The following is a 22542-nucleotide window of genomic DNA, read 5'->3' on the forward strand; positions in this document are numbered from 1 at the left end:
AAAGAACTGCAGATATTTCATTCTTTAGAGTCAATGTCGATGTATCTTTAACATGTATAAGATCAAAAAATCATTCTTGTATAAAACCATCATCAACAAATCTCAAGATTATAGCCATTTGCTCCCTCTTAGACTCATCTCGTGCCTCATCAACAATAATGCAAAATCTAAAATCTTCAACATCTTCACGAATTTTATTTATTACTTTCTTTGCAAGAACTTCTAAAATCTCTTTTTGAATTTGGGGTGAAGTATATTTTGAGGATTTAAGAGCATTTTTCAAAACAAGTTTTCCAACTTTGTTATTATACGAAACTAAGAGTTTAAGTATCTATAGAAAATTACCTTGATTTTTTCAATCAAGGGTCTCATCATGACCTCTAAATGCACATCCTTAAAATGCAAGCTACCGAACAACATCAATAAATGTTTTTACTTGGAGTCGATTGTTGAGAATTTATTCAGAGCTTTGTGCATTCATTACTTTATCAATATGCTATGATTGTTTTAATAAATCCTCAAAAGATTTCACTGCATTATTATAACAAGAACAAGGATCCTCCCCAATATGATTCAAAAAGGCACAATATTTTTCATCATTAATCTTCTTCCAATTTCTAAATCCCATGACAGTAAATACATCCCATCTAGAACGTTAAGATGCTTTCATTGTAAAAAGATAACAAGGTAAACAATATGCAACATCCTTTGATGGAGAATATTCTAACCAATATCCAAATTATACAAACCATGAACCTTGAAAGTGACGATGATGCTTTACAGAACCAGAAAATAGATATTTTGATAGACGTATTTGATATGGACCTATTTTTAAATAATCTCTTCTTATTTCATCACACTGATTGACTGGATCATCTCATATAGAAGGGCGTAATCACGAATCTCGTTGTAAAGAAGATATCAATCTTTTTAGAATTAAGTGTTGACGATGTAAAATGAATTCTTTTAGATTCTAAAACTGGAGAGTTAAGATCATGATTTTTCTCAGGTTTAATCCTTGGAATTTTAGAAGAATTTTCTGGAAGATTAACTTCTTTTCTTTTGAAGAATTTTAGAAGAATTTTCTGGAAGATTAACTTCTAATAAAATGAAGTTAGAAACTTAGATAAACTTTATAGATTCTAATAATAAGGTCTCAAATTAAAATCAAACAATTTAAAATTGAAAATCAAACAATTTATTAAAACACATAATGCCATAAAAAAAAAAACTTAAATAAGTACATACAACCATACACAATTAATCTATGTAATATATATAGATAATATGATTAATACTAATATAAAATTTTTATAAAGAAAAAAGACATACCCGCGTGTAGATAAAAGAGTAAGGTGTAAAGAAATGGTGTTCCGTGGGATCGTAAGATGAGAATTGGCAGTTTGGCAGGGGCTATCAAATACGTCTGTTAATCTACTAAAAAACAAAATTTTAGTTTGCTATATAAAAAAAAAATCATTAATCTAATAAATAAATAAAGTGTTAATCTACTAAAGGTATTAATCTATTAAATAAACAAATAATATTTTGAATTTGTAGTGAATAGTGAGGCTGTGAGTGTGATAGCCTAGTATCCACTATTAAAGATTTAAAAAAAAAAAGATCAAAAAGTAACCGAGACAAGACAAAATGCCATTCTTTAGTCTTAAGTTGGACAGTTTGACTCTTTGACCGTAACTCGTAAGGCTTCCATTGAAAGTTTCAAAAATCAAAAACCAAAAAGGGACAAATGACGATTCAGGCGAACCTTTGTCTGAAAATGCAATGGAGCGAGAGCGAGAGAAGACGAGGTTGCGAATCAATTCGGTCACGCGAGAAGGTGAGAACTGAGAAAATTTTTGGTCCTTTGCAGATCAGGAAAATGGAAATGGGTCAGTCAATCGGTGGTCACACCTCACAAGTAAAGCTTGATTATTTTCTTCTTCGTTTGAATTGTTTTGATGTTGAAAAGTGGAGAAAACATTTTGTGAATGACAAGAGGTGTTATGATGTTGGAAAATGGAGAAAAAACATGTGAAGGATGAGATGTAAAGTACTGTTGTGTTTTGTGTGAAGGTAATACAGTCTGTAAATCAGTATATGGTAATCTAGCAGATTGTCGTAAGCTATAACATAGAGATTGAAATGCTTTAAAAATGGAAAGATGTTAGAAATTATACCGATTATAGTTAGAATTGTTTTTAAAATTTTATTTATATAAAAAAATATGTATTTTATTTTATACGAGATGTGTTTTATTTATTTTATTTTTATATCATATTAAATTTTATAGAAGGATCAAAATAATTTTTAGGGAATTAATGTTCACCCCGGGGCGCGTATTATGGAATAATTATTCATTGCACCTGGGTCCTGCAATGTGAGCTCAATATGAGATGGGCCTCCCATCAAATGGCCCTTGACACACTCTTCAAGCTAACAAATTCAACAACCAAAAGAAGGCAACGGTAAAACAATTCCATTGCATGCGATGTTTTTGTCATGTGGAAAGTAAGGTTGGCAATTTTCACATATAGTAATGTTGGATTGAATTGCATAATTTCAAATTGGGATATTATATGGGTCAATCTCAATTAATTCCATAATTTTAATTAAACAAATTAGACCCATTAATCTTAATTCATTAATATATGTTGAGTTCGATCGTGTCGAAATAATTCAAATTCACAAATTATAATGAACACTATAAATTAATGGGTAGAAAAATCATAATGGCAAAAGCCTAAGGATTGGAGGAGGAGAATCAGTTTTCCTTGGGGGCTTTCTTCAATTCAAATTGTTGAATGAGATTCTCTCTATTCCAATCTATTGTATATATCTGTTATTTTCTAAGTTCTGACACATCGTTTAAAATTTTTTAATATGGCACATCAAAAGTTTTGACACATTTTTTATATATATTAACTTGTAGATATAATTTTTCTATAATAAAATATATATATATATCTACCTATTAAAAAGCACCATGCGACACGAATCAACGTTAAAATTATGTCGGATTTGAGGAAATTGACTTTGAGGACAAGAAATAATGAGTTTTGAAAATAGGGGTTTTTATTTTTTTCACACTACATTTGAATAGAGTTTGTATTGGGCGGTCATTAATATTCCTTCTAAAAATAAGAACTTTTGCTCCTTATGATCATCAATATTATTATATACCAATTAGTCCAACATGTTTGGTAATCTAATTACATGATTCTCATTTCTCCGTCATACAAAACTATGCGTGCAAACTCCAACCTCATCTCCTAATTATTAGGATTCCGGCCAGCTTTGACATTGCTGCATGCATCATTGTTAACTGGTTAAGGAATTTGGACGTACATGACTTTAACAATTGCGTCAAACTTACCGGCCATGTCTGGCGTATTGAATTGGTAAATTACTTCCATTGGAATTAAAAATTTCCATGCATCAGTACGTTATAAGCTAGCTTGTTTTCCTACAAGCAACGTTAACTAATATTAAATGTAGATTCCAATTAAGATACAGGCCGAGATCATCATAGTACAGATAGGTTAATTTATCGTTTTTTACGACCAATTTCGACATGCTCGATCTAATGCCACCGAACACGAAACATGGACTTTTATAACGTGTGCTTGTAATTAGCTAGCTAGCTATTGGATTAAATAATACTACCGGAGATGATAGAGAGGAAAGAAGAAGGAAAAATTTCTACTCTTCATTGCTAATACACCACACGCTATACGATTTATTTTTATTTTTTTCATTATCAAATGTGTGATGTATGTATTGATGATGAGTAGAAAAATTTAATTAATTTAATCTATTAAAATATGTATGATGTGTGATATACGATGATGTCCAACGGGAAAAGAGTCGTGCCCGCATGCATGCATGGTGTCCAACACAACATGATTCAGTAGTCGTAAGTGAAGAATCAAAGATAATGTTGTTAATTAGTGATATTCTGAACTTCTGTGCAAAGAAAGGAAAATACGAAAATGCTCGAAGCTTCATGAGCATTGTATGCTCGCCACGTATCCGTCCACATCTGATATTTAGGTACTGCATGCTGGTTTTTAAATCTTAGAAGCTAGCTATGTTAAACCTTCGTAAATATTATTAATTATACGATCTCTTTAAATCATACCAAAGACGTACGTTGTGTTTGAATAGAAGAATTTGGATTTTGAAAAGCTTAAAAGCTTGTTTGGCTTTAGCATAAATCCAAGTATTTAGGGGCCATTGGTCTATCGGATGGGAGAACTTTTCATTGAATAATTCGAAATGCATTTACGGAAAACTCATTATCAAGATCAGATTATACGTGCACACTCGAGATTAATTTGTTCTTGAATATCAGGTGCCAATAAAAAAAATTATAAACTCAAATCTAAATTTTAAATATGATCCAAATAAGGGATTTAAAGTTTAAAAACTCAAAACTTACAAAGCCCCTCCCAAAATCCATGTATTCAAATTTCAAACGCATGCATATAAGGAAATTCGAATTCAAATAATTGGGTGAGAAGTAATAATTTCCAATGTCTTGACGTAAGAGTACTATCTATAAATTAATTGCTTGAATCAATCGAAAAGGTTGACAAATTCAAGTCTAGCTAGCTATATCACGTACGAAAGCTTCTTTCTGTGAAAACGATGCGAGTTTGAAGAACCTTAAATATTATGTTTATAATGTACTAATCATCGAGCTGGTAGTATGTGGGCCCGAAAGATGTTGAAAATTATATGTATGTATGTCCACAATAATTATATATAGCTAGACAGCGTGAATTAAAAAGGGTATTGACCAGGATTACTTCATGTCATACGTATATAGTCATATTGAAACACCCCCACATGTACCTTGAAAACATTAAACAACTGAATTGACACTTCATCGGAGGACATGTTAGAGATCATACAATATTTAGTGGTCATGCGTATATATAGTTTCTTCTTGTTTGTATCTATATCTAGTGTGTGTCTATTTATATTATATATAATAATAATAATAATAATAATAATAATAATAATTAGTGTTATAGTCATAAATAGATATCACAAAAGTAAACTTACAAATTGATATGATTTTATATATATTATGTTACACTTAGCCTCGTTTGGATATTGAGATAAGATAAAAGGAAAAATCTATTAATAGTAATGAAATGATTTGAGTTAAGATGTTTTATGAGATTTTGAGAAAGGAGATAGAAAAAATTGAATAAAAATATTATAAAGTTAAAATATTATTCGAATATAATTTTTTAATATAATTATTTTTAACAATATTCAAAATAATTTCAATAGTCTGTCTTAACATACAAACACATGCATAATAATAATTTTCTCTCAATTAAAAAAAAAAAAGCCTCCAAATTTGAGTTTCTCTAGAGGAGGTCTCATTCTCTCATTTCTCCTTTCTTCTCCTCCTTATTCCTCTCATTCACTCTTTTTTTCCTTTTAGTTTGTTTTTCTTTCTTCAAGGTCGAAAAGTTCCCCTAGGCCGCAAATCGTTCAAAGGATGGTGACAGTTTTGAAGAAATCACTGCATGTGATCCTCATGACGCGACACCTGAGTGCTTTATTGAAATTCAATCTTGCCGCAAATGGTTGATATAGGGATATTCTTGCATATATCCGATTATAGATGTAAATTTCTTTTGATGAATGAATGAATGATGACATTTCTCTTAAAAAACAATAATGTTAAGTTCTAAGGCAAAAGTAGTAAAATATAATTTTAGCTTATACGGAGTTCGTGGGACCAATTGACCTAATTTATTCATCGTGTTTAATCAAGTTGACCCAATTTGATCTAAATATGATAATACTAATCTTAATATTCTAAGTTCATGAGAAGTTTGTATCAGATTTGCTAATTAAATATCTAATGCATTAATTAAAAAGAAAATATAAAAAAACTTTTTAGTGGGATATGATGGGAGGCAAGTTAATTTAAACCATGTTATACCTCAAAGCATGCATGATCAAGTCTAGATCATCCTGCTACACATGAATGATTTGGCTTTTAATAATATGAAAGTCTAAAGATGTCACATGTAATATAATAAGCACTAATAAGTGAATAGCATGAAATGGTTCGCACAATGTGCTTGTTTTAGATCAGTTGGAATTAGATTCTATAGCTACTAATGTTTCCATTATAGTGAGTGCTTTATTTATTGAAATTCAATCTGTATGGTTGAATTTAAAATTAATAATAATTACATAGAAATATATTATCTTATTAAAAGCAAAGAAACTTCTGTATTTAAAAAAAAAAAAATGTTACAGCTACAAACAGATTTTATAAAAATAAATCAATAAATTGATATGACTTTATGATATAATACGTTATATTTATTTAAAAAATAAAAAATAATTTTATAATCTAATATGTCAAATCAAGTCATACCAGTTTCTAGATTTATTACATAGACTCCTACATAGGTAAAGCATTTTGCTATTTAAAATGGGTGTAGATGCTACGTGGCCAAAGAGCCATATTTCAAGCAAAAATTGAACCTTTTGTAATTTGAGTGAGGTTTCAAGTTTAGAACAGACCAAATCATAAGCATTGAAGCTGAAAGATTCGGTTTCACAAGAGAAGATTTTGATAAATAATACCCAGTTGGTCAGTATCAATGGACTGTAACAAAGCAATAGTAGTGTAGCAGTTAAGCAGCAATTTGAAATCCACAGAAGCAGATGATGATAATGTCAGCGATGACAAAATTCAAGACCAGGCTGACCAAATCCAACCAACGAACCAAAGAATATGCGTTCTTTTTAAGTTGATGGGTCTGCGTAAAAGTGTCTCTTAGCAGCAGGCAAAGCAAATTAAAGAGTTTTAAAAGATAAAAGAACACGAAATGAGAGGGCGAGAGAGGCACTTTTGGCTTTTGGGTTTGGGAGGAAGTCACATTTTTAGTGCACTTTCTGGCGTGGGATTTACTTTGCAGAAAGAGACTGAGTCAAAAAAGGTAAGTGGCGCACGGGCCACGCATATTTCAAGCACTATGGTACAGACATGCAGAGTACTTCTCTCTCTCTCTCTCAGCTGTAGGCATATTCCTCCGAATGTACCCACCGCACCCCGACCCCCTGCAATCTGCATGCCTCCACTGCACGAATTGTCAATTATTATATATTTGCTTTATGATATCCTAGCCTTTTTCTATCCTTTTTTTTTTTTTTTAAACTTTTATAAAAACAATTTATTATAGTTTATTTTTTACTTTTATTTTTTAATTTTCAAAAAATAAGAAAAAAAATGTTCAACACATGATAGGAGTCTAATTGAAAACTCATTACAGTTTGAGGTATTAATTTTTAAATTTTTTTTTCTCTTATCAAATGTGTGGTGTATGGATGATAAGTAGAAGAATTCAATTAATTTAATAAAAATAAAAATAAAAATAAAAATAAATGTGATGTGTGATCCGAGGGATAATACTATATACAATCTTAACCATTTGATGTTCCCAAATTTGATTTGTTTTATTACTAATTGTGAGAAAATAAATATAAAGGAAAGAACATGAAACATCATAAAAAAAGAAGAAGTAATGCTATATACAATCTTGGATTAATGTACAATCATCCTATATTTTTTTTGAAAAAAAGTGGAGGTCACCATTAGAAAAATTTGCCTACTTTTTTAAATAGAGTATGCAGAGATTGTACACTTCAATACTACAAATATCATTTCTAAAAAATAAAATGAAGTAATCCAAACCCTTAAAATTCAAACCATCTAATATTTTATTGATATGGTCATTCAGATTCAATTAAATTGAAGTGATCATGTATAATATAAAATTTGATGACATAATTTAAAAGGAGCAAAGATTTTTCTTTAAAGATTATATAGGTTATAGATTGGATAAGGTAGGTTTGGATAGTGAGAAGAGAATTTTTAATTTTAGATGAAAGTTTAAAATATTATTTTTTAATATTGTTATTTTTTTATGATTTAAAAAAATTAAATTATTTATTATATTTTATATAAAAATTTTAAAAAATTATAATAATAAAATAAAATAAAATAAAAATTTTATATCTTATTCCACCAGGCAAACCTTGCCCTCCAGGAAAGACATAACTCATTGTCAAATTTGGACGGATAACTTGAAAGAATCTCAGCCCAAGTTTAGTTAATGGGAAATTTAATTTCCCTAGCAGGTAGACCATAGATTTCCATAAATCTCAACCATTATTACCAAATTTAATGCCAAGGATTTTGTCAAATCAATGTCTATGCATTCGCTTTGAATTTTAGGGTGACAAATCAATATCTATACTCTTATTTTATTTTTATCTTATTAAAAAAAATATAATATATTTATTATTATTAAATAATAAAAAAATATATAATAAATAATTATTTAATAATAATAAATATATTATATTTTATTTAATAAAATATAAATTAGACGATGATATGGTATATAGAATTTTTTATATTTATATAGATCCATGACAATTGGTGGGTTAGAAGACAATTGACTTGAAAAAAAAAAAAATCGTTAATTGCACGAGAAGTAATGTTATTAAAAGCTGATAATTACGTAAATAAATTTTTATAACTTACGAAATCCGTCGCTTTTTCTACTCTCTCTCACTCTCGTTGCCTCTATATATTCAGCTTCGCACTTCTAGAATATCCTGCACGATCCACCTCCCCCCCGCGCCTTCCTCTTCTCCTCTCTCTCTCTCTCTCTCTCTCTCTCTCTCTCTCATATTACACACTATAGTCTATTAATATATTCTCTCCATCAGTATTTATTTATTTTTCTACAAGTGCAGTAAATATATATGACTCTCAATTCAATGAAACTAGAAGTAGAAGAGCGCCAGGAGGGAGGGGACGAGATGTGCCGGTCAATCGAGGTCGTCTCCTCCACCTTCGCCGCTAAACACTGCGACTTCGACTTCGCCTCGCCTCCCTCCGCCGCAAAAGATGATGCAGAAGGTGACTGCCACGCCGAGGACTCCTTCATACCGCCTCTCAACTTTGCCATGGTCGATAACGGCATTTTCCGCTCCGGTTTCCCTGACTTCGCTAACTTCTCTTTCCTCCAAACTCTAGGCCTCCGCTCCATCGTGTAACTACCATTCTAGCAACGGGTCCCCTCTCATTTGCTCTTTCAACTCTGCACACACCTATAGATACAGAAGTACTATAGACATATTGGCATATATGTTTGTGTGTGTGTGTGTACACAAAATGGATTTATGAATATAGGTTCCTTTGTGTTCTGTTGTGGATTTAGATATCTGTGTCCCGAACCGTATCCGGAGGCGAACATGGAGTTTCTCAAGTCCAACGGGATCAAGCTTTTTCAATTCGGGATTGAAGGATACAAGGTATATGTGTGTATATGCAGCCTAATTCTCTCATTGGTGATTGTTATTTTAAACTTAATTTTCATCATACTTTTGTTTGCTTCGGAAGAAAAGGTTTCTATCTATATATGGATAATGTTAGCAGTGGCAGGAGCGGGGATTTGCTTTTTCTGCGGTCAAATTGATAATTACATTTTTTCTTTTTTTGTTAAAACGAATATGATCTATTTGTCTGCAGAGTATACAAAAGTACAAAAAACAGAATTCAAGATACATAATATATTATTAAAATAGTCATGACAAAGTGCCATGCATTTTTATAGGCGAAAGATGATATTAAAATCTCGCGTTCCCTTCAAGTTTGATGTGATCTTTTTCTTTTTTATACATGCATGTCTAATTTTGAGTATCCGAGAGGGACTATTGCACTAAAAACATTAAACACGAAACAAATCCTTTCAGAGTTTGCTTATAAATAGTATTCAGTAACTAAATTGGGGAATCTGTAGACTGGATATATTTACAAAGTTGAAATCGCAAGGAAGTTTTAAGCTTTGGTTACGTTAGGCTCATAGCTAGCGTCATAAAACGTATAATTTATATGTGATAATGATTATGTTAGTGAGATTTACTTTCGTGTTGTAATTTCTTTTAATGAGCCCATTTTCATTTTATTGACACATACATATATATATGTATATATATATTTTTTCTGCATAGGCCTTAATTTCATTTAATTTTTTCCTTCTTTTCCTTTGCTAGCCCTTTTCAGATCATATACTCGGGAGTCAAAACTTTTACATTATGCTGGTAAGTTAGGATGAATGAAATCATGGTACCCATCTATCCACTACACATCTTGTGAAGATCCCTTTCAAATATAATTTCAAACAGTTAGTCGAATGAATAGATTCGAGTACATTATGATTAATACTCTAAAAATATTTTGATAGTTCTAGTTAGATTAGAATGATTTCCAGATTAAGAAAATCTTCTGTTCTTTTCTCTTGTTGTTACAGTAATAATAGCATGTAAAATTCTGCTCTGCACCTGGAGCTCTGAATTTATAATTTAAATTCCAATTCCTTGATGGAGAAAAAAAGTAACTTAGAAAAGGGGTAATTTTTTGTCCCTCTTATTTCTCTACAATACATTTCCTCAATTTCCGTGGTTTTTCATCTGAACTGCACCTCTTCAAATTTGGTCAGGGTTTCATTTATTTCTTTTTATAAGGTTCAGAGATGTAGCTTGGTTTCTGGTTCTCTTATGTATCTGCAGATTCCTTTACATTTCTTAATATTTGCTACTTGCTATCTGATATGCAATTTTCTGAACTTCTTTTGTAAATATTTCATTATTGGTCATGTTTTTGTACTTTGGGGTATTGGTGGTGTAGTGGTTAGGCCTGGTGTATTCTTAGAAGGTAAGAACAAGATTTTTGTTCGAACTCTTTATAAACATTGTTGACATCCCATCCAGACTGTTTTGGCCGATCTTCCTAATTTTATTTTCCTGTTGCCACCATTGTTCTTGTCCTCTTCACATATTCAATTTCTTATTATATCCATGCGTGTGTGTTTTGCTGTTTGAATTTACTTAGAACAGGTTTGGGATCTGTCATTGAAACAGTTATTCAGGACCATCCATGATGGTGGTTTGGATACTATGGAGAATTGTGATAGCTGCAATTACCAAACACCATACACATGATAGTGAAATAATAATATTAGAGAACAAGCATTATTTGAGTAATGTTTTCTTAAGATTGAAATTCATTCTAGCATGGCATTTCACTCCGAAAGATGGTCAGTGTTCATATATATTCAAAACATACTTGTAAAACAGGCTTTTATGGGAAAAAGTGACATTGTAATGACCCAAGGAAAAACCCAGTTCACATGGTTATATATCAAGGTGCCTAGTTAATGTCACAAATGGAGTTCCTTAGAACTTTTATATATCCTAGTTCCACTTGGTAAGGAATGAAGATGGGACTTGAGATCACTGCACCTTTATCATAGTCATTCGCCTCTATCGTACTTCTCCCACCCAATATGGGACTAGTGAGACATTACAATCTCCTTGACTCAAGTACCTGATGTCCATGTTAGGGCCCACGTCACATTGAGTGTCCAGTGTCACATGTATTAGTTTGGCCTTGATTTTATTTGTAACGACCCAACGAAAAACCTATGTCACATATGAACATATACTCCAAAATTTCAAAAAAAAAAAAAAAAAAAAAAAAAAAAAAAAAAAGAGAGAGAGAAAAGAAAATGAAGAGTTAATGTTACAATTGGAACTCATTGGACTCATTACAAAGTTCAGTTTAACTTAACAAGGAACTAATGTGAGACTTTACACTAATCACGTAAGGATTTACTCCCCAATATGGGACTTAGTGGGATATCACAAATGCTCATAATGTTTTGGAGCTATTTACTGCACCTTCATCCCACTCCTATCTCAACCTGTTGATGCATCACTACCTATCAACCCTCTACTTTATTATTTTAAAACAAGAGAAAACTGATCTAATTATTAGTGGGTAATGTCATTTTAACACGTGATTGGAATGAGATGGGGGTGTATAACTAAACCATGCAAGGGAGTCAAAAGCACTTTTATAAAGTAGTTTGTGATTGTATGAGCTTCTGAATAAAGGAGTATTAGACAGTAGACACTAGATGGTTGAAGATGGTGAATGTTTGCACTTGGGTATTTGTCTCAATATGAGGCTTGGATTTGGCTGCTGATTCTAATACCAACAAGTCTTTGCTAGTATGCCGATCATCACGTGAATGGTAATTAGATGGTGACACTATTGCTACAATTATTGTGTATTAACTAGCCTAACCACTAACCAGGAATTATGACCCTTCAGAGCCAAAATTGCATGTTGCTTTCTCCAAAATGAATAATAAAGTATTAAACTGGGGAGTAAATCTTTTGGTGTTAAGAACTTAAAAAAAAAAAGTTGTTAGCAGTGATATTTAATTGGCACTATAGTTATAATGGTGCTCCAATAGGTAAAATATGACTGTACTTGAAGTTCTATTATCTGGAATGATATCTGATTTAACAAGAAATATTTTCAAATTTTATATATTCAGGAGCCTTTTGTGAACATCCCGGACAATATGATTCATGAAGCATTAAAAGTTGTTCTTGGTACTGCAGATTCAAATATCTTTTGGTTTGATTTCTGGTTCAATTGTGGTGTTATTGCTTTAAGTAATTGATTGTATTCACTTTTACCTGTATGCAATGCAGATGTAAGGAATCATCCAGTTTTAATTCATTGTAAACGTGGGAAGGTATGCTCATTTTTGGATGTCATATTCTTTCCTTACGTGATTTTAATTTCATAATATTGATAACTGCTGATTCTTTATATATCCAGCATCGAACTGGTTGTCTTGTGGGATGCTTGAGAAAATTCCAAAGCTGGTGCCTGACATCTGTCTTTGATGAGTACCAGCGATTTGCTGCTGCTAAAGCTAGAGTTTCAGATCAGAGGTTTATGGAATTGTTTGATGTGTCTAGTTTGAAGCATCTCCACCACTGTAATTCTCCTATTCGAGGAGGTAACGAGCAGGCCTATTGATTGGATTATCCTTTCTTTATCAGAAGAGAATCCTGTAGGCCCTACTTCAGAATCAATAGGGAAAGTTGATGAGTTCCTAGGATGCACTTCCGTGGCAAAGGAATAATTCTTCTTTTTTCCTTGAGAATAAATAGAATATAAAGTAGCATGTCCTGTTTGGAGTCTTAGAAACCCTCCCCTTACCACACTGCCCCCCACCCCCCTCCCCACCACATTCGATCGAATCAATCCTATCTTTCTTTTATTTTCCTTGATTTGGTTGCTAGGCAGACTCTTAACGTTCGCTGCTGTACATGCACCATGTCTGTAGATGTGTCCGGAGTCCCTCTCCAAATTCTTAGCTAGCTTGGTTTAAGGGTTCATAACAGCTACTCCCCTACAGCTGTTTCTGTCGTCGATTAATGGAAGACAAAGCAGCTAGGGAGACCATCCACCCAGGATTCTTGGTCGGGTAGCTGGAAGGATAAATAAAATTTAGTTATAGAATAGTTATGTTGGATCTGTACGAGGTAATTAGACAAACATGCTAAATGCGATATAATGGGAAATGGAGTCCTAGCATTTAACTCAAATTGCTGCTGTGATGATGCTGAATATGTGAGATTTTATGATGTTCTGTGATGGCTAGCTAACCATGTCTGGGTGGGTAGCTAGCTGAGAGAATTACCAAAGATGAGATATTTCCATTGAACGTTACTCGAAGAAAATGACGGGCCAAAAAAATAAAAATAAAAAAAATAATGAAGAGCATGTCTTTGAATTCATCCTAAAGTGTCATGGCATATGGGGTTCGATGTTAAATTGAAGAGAGAGAAAGGGCCACTGCATGGAAAATTGTAGTTCATCAGACCCATGGGCCATGCATGGCAATCGTCAAAAGTAAGCAAAGTTTCCTTAAATTTATGGTGTTCTTTATCCGGGAGACTGGAGAGTACCATAATGCCATACTTTTACCCATTTGGTAAGGCCCATTAAAAAGCATAAATCCTAGAGCGAATAATTTCGTTTCATCCCGTCCTTTTTCCTTGCCCTTTTGAGCCCGGAAAAGAATCCACTCCAAATTCTTTATTCTTGGACGAATTATTACTTTAGGACACTATCAATTTCTTTGAGAGATCCTTGATGTTAGGCGTGTCCCCTTTCCAAGCATGACAATGATATTAAAAAAAAAAAGAAGAGGAGAAAAGAGGAAAGGATACATTTGTTGAGTGTTTGATATTATAAAGAAAAAGATAATGCCCTTCGTTTTATTTATTTATTTATTTAAATTTTAATTTTTTTATATAATTTCTAGAAAACAGATGTAAGGACAAATGGCAAGGGAGGGGTTCTCAACAAACATTCAAATCATGGTTCGAAAAATGGAAATCGGGTAAGAACTGATTCAATAAATCGAGCAATTTATAACAATTTTGAACTAGTTATTTAAATACTAATAAAAGTATTATATATAATTCAAATCAAGCATTATAAAAGAGTGTTAAATATAAATTCATTGACTAATTTCAATAAAAATATGAGATGAGTCTAAATAGTTTCAATAAACGTATAATTTATGTATTTAACTTTATTGTTGACATTTTTTTTGGTCTCATATATGAAGAAGATAAAGATCATTAAGTTACAAGTACATGGAAAATGTAATACTTTTTGCACAACAACAAATTTAATACAAAATAGTCATTCACTCCTATTTTTTTATTCAACTACAAAAAATAAAAAAACCACGTATTTTATCTTTCAATTTTTCTGCAATATTTATTAAACACAATGATGAAAAAGTTAATATATTTTTAGTTTTATCATATTTTTGTACAAGATTCTTTTTTTTTTTCAAAAACTTAGTTGTTAGACAACTTAAAACTAAATAAAATCTTGAATCGATTCAAATCGGTTTAAAATCGGCTAGAATGAGTCTAAATTGGCCTAAATCAATCAATTGAAGTGGTTTAGTGAATGATTAAAGAATTTCACAAAAATGGATTTGGTTTCTTAATAATTCAAATGCAGCTAAGATAGAATTAGGAAATAAGATTAAATCGATAAATGGCTTAATGATGTTTCCTGATTTGAAGCCAAGAGACGATAATCGCTAAAACAATTTTGGAGGTGATCATAATTAGGGTTGTGGTAACACTAGTAAGGTGTGGTGTGCAGAAAGATTGAACTACAATATATAGTTGTTATTGAACTCCAATCTCACGTTATAGAAGACTGAACGTGATAGAGCGTAGTAGCCACATGTGTTGTGTTATGAACCTTAATGAAATGCACAGAGATACTAAGATATAAAAGAGATAGAAATAGAAATATGGAAGGAATTTAAGAAGGAAAAGTAATGGATATTAGTCTGGAAAAACAAGCATGGCTTGGGATTGTTCGAGGCACCCCAACTCCTTTAGCAAAATCAAGCTGAACAAAATTCCGAATCTCTCCTTGCAAACAACTACCTCCAATTAGTATATATATGTGAGACACTCCATAATCGACAAGAACCAAAATAAGGCCATGGGCCTATTTCTACAAACAATAGCTAAGGCCATGGGCCACTAGGATAACTTAGATACTCAAATAAAACAAAAGGACAACAATTTAGGCGGAGGTCCATCAAGCTCGGCCCAACTTAGTTGGGTTTATTACATTGTCCATCCTTTTAAAGAGTCTTGTCCTCAAGGTTGAGAACATTAATATAACTCTTATGACCAAGCTTTGCTAATTGCAGCAGTAGTGTTCCCCATTAATGCCTTTGGATCATATTTAGTGCCTTTGACATGAAGGATTAGAGAAGTAGTGGTTTTTACCCCAAAGTGAAGAATTCTATCATCCACATATCTGAAAACATTGTAGTTGCAAAGAATACAAACAACTACCTCATAAGCACGCCACACTTGGTCACCAGGTAGTCTTCAAATGATTAGCAACCTTCAAGACTACTCCTTGAAGGTTCTGCTTGGTTCTCAATAAGTTCAGTGTTGGTCTTCTAGAGTTCCATGCTAGTTTGCCCCTTCTAGCACCAGAACCAATCCAATTTAACCAAAATGTTGCAGCCACAAATGTCAATCCATCTCCATCCACATTTGCAACTTCTAATTTATCCGTCATAGTTTCCATAATAGGGACATCGATCACATTACATTTAGTCTCATTATGTGACCATAACCCTATAGTAGTTATCTTAATGTAATGTGAATAAGCTGGCATTTTGTTGTCTCAACTCCAGAGAACTCACTTGAATAGCTAGGTAGTTGAACATAATTGGCGTGCATAACAACAGAGGTATAGAACAAGGTGACGGCGACTAAAAGATAAAAGTATTCCAAAGCAGCTCTCAGTTTGTTCACCAAAAGATTCCCCACCATTTATTTTCCCCTTCCTCTATCAAAGGGCCACAAGCTTCGTTTCTCTATCAATTGATTTCCCACAATATCTTTTCCCCTTCCTTTATCAAAGGGCCACAAGATTTGTTTGTCTATCAAATGATTTCCCTCATGTGAATTTATATCCTTTGAATTTCCCACATCCCCTTTGATTTCCACCTTTGTCTCTCGATGAGTAAGTGTTAATTGCCAAGCAACTACACTGTCCCAAGCACATAATATCATCTCTGAACGACCATAGAGTATAGAAGAAGTACCAATAACCTCAAAGTTCTCAAAAATATTTCCAACAATGGTAAAATGATTTTCATAAAATTTCTCAACCAACATATAATATTCATTTATATACCAATTGAAATTCGAGTATTCCTTTTGGCGAGCCAGAGTACTAAAACACCCAACACTGAACACCAAACAGCTAAAGATCATAACCACACCATTCTTAATTGACATTTCCGCAATCTAGTGGGGTGCAATATGGTGACTATCTCCTAAATGCCCCAAAATTTCAACAGAACTTTCCTTATTTAAATTACATGATTCCAAAGATTCAACCACTTTCACAAAATAAGCATACCTGGTGATAAGTACACATTGAGGTTGATAAAAGGCTCCGATCAAGTTCTTCGCAAAGTGGTGGTTTATCTTAGTCTTTTCACCAACAGAGAAATCCACTTGTGCCATCACTATTGTAGGAATTTGAATGAAATTAACACCATGAAGGAAGGAGGTAGCAAACAATCCACACATATCACCAATCACACCACCCCCAAGGGCAACCAAAGTACAATGCCGGTCAAGTCGTGACTCATTGGCCTTGTCAAATATTTTCATATGTGTATCCATTTGCTTCTATTTTTTCCTATCTTGTAAAATCACACTCTCAAGTAAGACATTTGGGTTTCCTCGAGTTAGAGTTTCAATAGTCTTATCCATGTAGAGCGGCGCTACTATGTTATTAGTGACCACAAGAACTCTCTTCCTAGGAACATGCCTGTTCTCCAAAAATAATGCATAAGTACATACCCAGGCAGAGCAGCTCCAAGCAATTGGACTTGAATCAATCTTGAAATTAGAAAGCTGGAGTATACACACTCCCTTCGAAAAAAATAAGTTCTTCCCTTAAAGTAGGATCTCTCTCCTTCAATAGTTTATGGAAGACTATACGTGTTTTCAATGCCACCGTCCAGTTATGCGTCTTTGCCACTTGCCGAGAAAGCACATGAATGCAGTAAGCAACATTGGAATAGTAAATAGAGTGAGACAATGGTTGAATTTGACTTGTGAAAAAATAGCAAGTGAGAAGACTAAAAAATCCACAAATTAGAATAAGAAACCTAAGTATTTTCAGCAAAAATCTCCATATGAACATCTTGAAGGTAATTGCCATTGCAATGACCATAACCCCTAGATTTGTAAAAGCCAGTTTTGAGGCGGGATTGGATAATGTTGACTTCATACTTAATAATTTCTTCATCAGGAATCGGCCATGATATTTGTTTTTCTAAGAGTTTAGAAATTAATTTCAGATTTGGAATTCTAATAACAGAGGGAAGAGGGATTTCTTTGGGAGAAACTTTCGTGGACACCGCCATCTCTTTTTCACCCTTTACTGCATCTTCTTCATTCTACTGTGTAACCTGGTCTTGCCACTCCACAAAGGATTCTTTTAATTGTTGCTTGAAAACCTTGTAATTTTATTATGTTTGGTCGATTGCATTCTTGAGTTGTAGGGTTGTTTCAAGAATTTCTTCCATGGACTTACTTTTGGGTAGTGAAGTGATCTCAGATGATCTGTGAACAATAATAAAAAAGTAATGATAAAATATTAAATAGTAGTGAATAGTAATAAAAAGAAGTAAAAAGTAGGTGAAAAGTAATGATAAAATAATGAATAATAGTTGAGTGTCCTCAGAATACTCCACTACCCGAACACAACTTAATCAACAACATAATTTATTGCTGCTTCTTGGATCTTACCCTATTTGTCATGGAGAATTGTATGGCTTTGATGCCAATTGTTATGAACCTCAATGAAATGCAAGGAGATACTAAGATATAAAAGAGATAGAAATAGAAATATGGAAAGAATTTAGGAAATTGTAATGGATATCAGTATGGGAAAACAATCATGACTTGGGGTTGTTCGAGGCTGCCCAATTCTTCCAGCAAAATTAAGCCAAACAACATTCTAGATCCCCCTTACAAACAACTACCTCCAGTATACATACTATGAGACACCCCATAATCGATATAAACCAAAATAAGGCCATGGGCCAATTTCTAAAAATAATAGCTAAGGCCATGGGCCACTAGGATAACTTAGCAACTCAAATAAAAAAAGGACAATAATTTAGCTGGAGGGCCATCAACTTAGTTGGGTTCATTACTTGTTGGTGCTGACGGCTTGTATGTATGATCTACTTGCCGATCAAAAATCTAAATAGCAAGTAGAGTTGGTGAGGCTGAGCACTAGGGAGCTTCTAACATGACAGATGGGTGGTGATGGGTAGTGACTAGGTGCATACTTAAGATCCCCTCCTCCCTCCCAAAGAAAAGCAAAAGTAAGGTTAGTAGACAAACCATTGCCCAACAAAATGAGATTAATTGGAGTAAAAAAAGAATTCAAATTTTTCGCAAATAAGCGGCACAAAGCTATATGTGGCTATATTGATGGTATGGTAAATGGTATTTGAATAGTAGATTGACACAAAGCTCTAGATCTAATGTTCAATATCTTGGAGAAATAACAATAAGCCAAGGAGAAGTGAGGGGAAAATAACTAGATCATAAGGAAAAAGGGAGGAGAAAGGACATGGGATGGTTGGGATTAGAGAGGGAGATTAGGAGGAGAAAGGTGAGGGAGAAAAAGAAAGAGATGTTTTCATGTGTGAAAAGCGTCCCTTGTGTATAATAATCTTTTATTTATTTATTTAGTTATAATGTGGTGTCAATCTTTTCCAAAATGATTCTAGTTATTATTTAGCATTTAAACATATATATTGATCCTATATATAATCGTGTTTTAAATGATTTTTCATTCAAGTGATTAGCTTATAAATTCATTTTATAAATTTACTTAAAATGTTCCATGTTAATTAATATGACTAACAAATTTAAGATGAAGCATAGTATTGCTCATATTTAAAATAAAAATAAAAAAGGTTATTCTAATTTTTTTTGTTATTTTAAAAGATGACAGTATTTCATAAATTTATTAAAAATTCATTCAATTATGGCCGAAGAATATCATGGTAACATCTTTAGAATTCTTGATGGTTTTTAAAAACTCAAAAACCAAATAATCATAGAAGACTAATCTATTCAAGACGCCAAGTTAATGTAATTCAATAAAAATAAAAAAACCTAAGCATTGTAAAAACAAGCTTTAGCTACTCCATTTGCACAAAGTTGAATGCTAGGTTGGATTCTAAGTTACAATATTATAAGAATAATTCTATTCAAATGTATTTACATCACACACCATCCATATTACATAATTTGATTTGGAATATAATTTTAAAATTTGATCTTACAAATCAAATTATACCATGTGGATAGTGTGTGTTGTAAAAAAATTTGAATAACTTTTCTCCTTGTTTCCAATGCTATTATAAACCTCTATTTATACAAACTATAGGTTTGGCAAAATAGTTGAAACACTTGCAATCTTAACAAAAAAAACTTATATGATAAAGTATTTAAGTGATAGACAGTTTAACACACCTGCTCTTTGTTGCATAGAAAGTCACTTTTAGGAAGTTTGACAACCTATATATATACATACTTTGAATGGTATAAGACTATTAGTGGTGCTGATGATTGTTTACATAACTAGATTAGTTGTAAAATAAATCTTACCCTATTAATCAAGGGGAGGTTTCTTTAATTTAAAGTAGAGCATGGAATTTGTGAGAATATAGAAATATGATTAAAGATTCACCTATAAAAAATTAGTTCTTCTAAAATACTTTGTAGGACGGATATTATTGAAACTTGAAATAGGGGTGGGAAGGGGGCATCGGAGTGATACAACTCTATGCTTGAGGCAAGAGTGGGGTATGATAGAAATGGGGGTGGGAAGGGGGCATTGGAGTAATACAACTCTATGCTTGAGGCAAGAGTGGGGTATGATAGGGAAGAACTCGCCTCTTAATGGTGTAGCAACCCTAACTATGGGTACAAGTTGTGGCATCCAAATGTAGAATGTTAGAATTGTATTACCCAATTATATATATATATATATATATATATATATATTTATATATATATTGTGCTATACAATGTGGCCTATTTATAGGCCAAAGATTACACAAGGACCTTATCCAAGCAATGTGGGACCAACATAACACACATATACTAACATTAACATATACACTAAGTGTGACAGCCCGCTAGAAATTTAATGATGAAATTTCTATTGGCTTTAAGAATCTTGTGAAGATCCCATAAGTTTTCACGAATCTATTAATCATATAGGTTTTAGTCTAACTATATAGTTAGTGTTATTACTCACTATGATATCAGAAGTGTGTTTTTGATTATTGAAAATAGTTAGAAAAGTTTTAATTGGACACATGGAAAGATCTTAGCCACCTCACTCTTCCAAGTCTACTCTCCACCTTTAGAAAATATTTTGAGCTGATTTTCGTGGATATTATTGGGTAAAAATTCTTAAATTGATTTTTATGGATATTATTGGATAAAAAATATCTTAAGCTGATTTTTATGGATATTATTGGATAAAAATATCTTGAGTTGATTTTTTTTAGATATTATTGGGTAAGAGAGACCTACATTCAACTCTCACTCCAGCCTCATCCTCTTCCATATTTTGTCCATAAATACCTCCAGCCACTCCCCACGAAATCATCTGCCTTTACACATTCATTGAAAGAACACCAAACACTCTCTCGGACAATTTTTAAGTATTCTATTGCACGCCCATTTAGAAATTTTTATAAGTGTTTTATCATAAAGTCTCATTCATACAAGTTCATTTTTGAGTCTAGTTTACGTGAATATCTTATTTGTTTCATTTGAAAATCATTTGGTTAGTTAAATATTATTTAAACTCTAGAAAGGTCATTCTGAGAGATAAACTGGAGAATATATTATAGTTTGGAGTATTTGACCAAGCTAATGGATAGATATTGGTCCAAAATTTTTATGAAGTATTGTTAACATGTGTATATAATTATTGGTTGAGCATTGTTGCATGATTAAAGGTTTTGATGAAAGATTTTCTTAGATGTAGAAACTTAGAAATTGGAAGAGGAAAAACAGTTTCTGTTTTGAGAAAATTTAAATCTTTGGTGGTCTAAACCTATTCCAATGGCCTTGATAATTTTATTGGAGGATCCTTAGCCTCTTATATACATGTTATAATATTATTTTGAAGATATTTGATGTTAGTTTCAAAGATATGAAATTTTATGTAAAAAAATATTCGGATAGGCCAAAGTATGGATGTTCTTGGTTAAATTTATGTTTTGGTTAATGTTTAACCATTTGATCTTGAATTAGAAGTTTATATATGTTTTAGGACATCTTTTTAAATCATGTGATGGTTTGGTTGGAAGATCATAACTTTATAAGTCATAAATCAAAAGGTTGATCAAAACAAGTTAGAAACAAAAATCAAAGGAAATAACATATGGGAATTTGGGCCTTATGGAGTTTTAATAATTGTAATCAGTTTTAATTTTTCTAAATTGATATTTAAGTTTAGGATAAAATTTATATGAGGCATGTAAATTTTGGTGACTTTTGGAGTTAGCATGCAAAACCCTTAAGTTAGGGGTAAAATGGTCATTTTCTCACATGTAGAGGGTAAAATGGAAATTTTACTCTTAAGTTAGTATTTTTTCATATTTCAAATTATTAGTGATTTAGTTCTAATTTTTAGAATCATTAATTACAATTCCTCGTGATCGCGCTTGAGCTTTTATAAGAAACGCGGAGATCAAGGTAAGTTCACTTTTAACTTACTAGCAGTCTACTGTGTATGTGTGCTAAGTAAAGGAACTACAGTGTATGTATGTGTGTTATCATATATGCCATGCCATGCTAAGTTATCACATATTTGTCTATTACACAGAATTTATTCTGTCATGAGTTTCATCTGTTACACAAGATATTTTGTCATATATTGCAAGTACATAATGTTAAATATGCCATCTATTACAAGTATGTTATGTTATTTATGTTTCC

The 22542-nt window shown here is 32.2% G+C and overlaps 1 protein-coding gene across 2 annotated transcripts; it reads left to right on the plus strand.

Moving 5' to 3' along the window:
- Window positions 1-8672: 8672 nt before the first annotated feature.
- On the plus strand, window positions 8673-13524 carry LOC122306626 (tyrosine-protein phosphatase DSP1-like). 2 transcript variants are annotated; one of them, XM_043119064.1, is made up of 6 exons: window positions 8673-9104; window positions 9273-9366; window positions 10108-10155; window positions 12459-12516; window positions 12619-12662; window positions 12749-13524. In XM_043119064.1, the coding sequence occupies exons 1-6, from the start codon at window positions 8815-8817 to the stop codon at window positions 12950-12952; spliced, it is 738 nt and encodes a 245-aa protein (XP_042974998.1). In that variant the 5' UTR covers window positions 8673-8814; the 3' UTR covers window positions 12953-13524. The 2 variants fall into 2 exon arrangements, with proteins under 2 accessions (XP_042974998.1, XP_042974999.1); XM_043119065.1 differs by lacking the exon at window positions 10108-10155.
- The last annotated feature ends 9018 nt before the right edge of the window (window positions 13525-22542 follow it).

Source organism: Carya illinoinensis, chromosome 4, assembly GCF_018687715.1.
Source record: "Carya illinoinensis cultivar Pawnee chromosome 4, C.illinoinensisPawnee_v1, whole genome shotgun sequence".
Taxonomy (NCBI): Eukaryota; Viridiplantae; Streptophyta; class Magnoliopsida; order Fagales; family Juglandaceae; genus Carya; species Carya illinoinensis.

Coding starts and splice junctions, on each gene's coding strand:
- LOC122306626 (XM_043119064.1), top strand. CDS start 8,815: ATGACTCTCAATTCAATGAAACTAGAAGTAGAAGAGCGCCAGGAGGGA. Junction 9,105..9,272: donor CTAGGCCTCCGCTCCATCGT/GTAACTACCATT, acceptor TTGTGGATTTAG/ATATCTGTGTCCCGAACCGT. Junction 9,367..10,107: donor TCGGGATTGAAGGATACAAG/GTATATGTGTGT, acceptor TTCCTTTGCTAG/CCCTTTTCAGATCATATACT.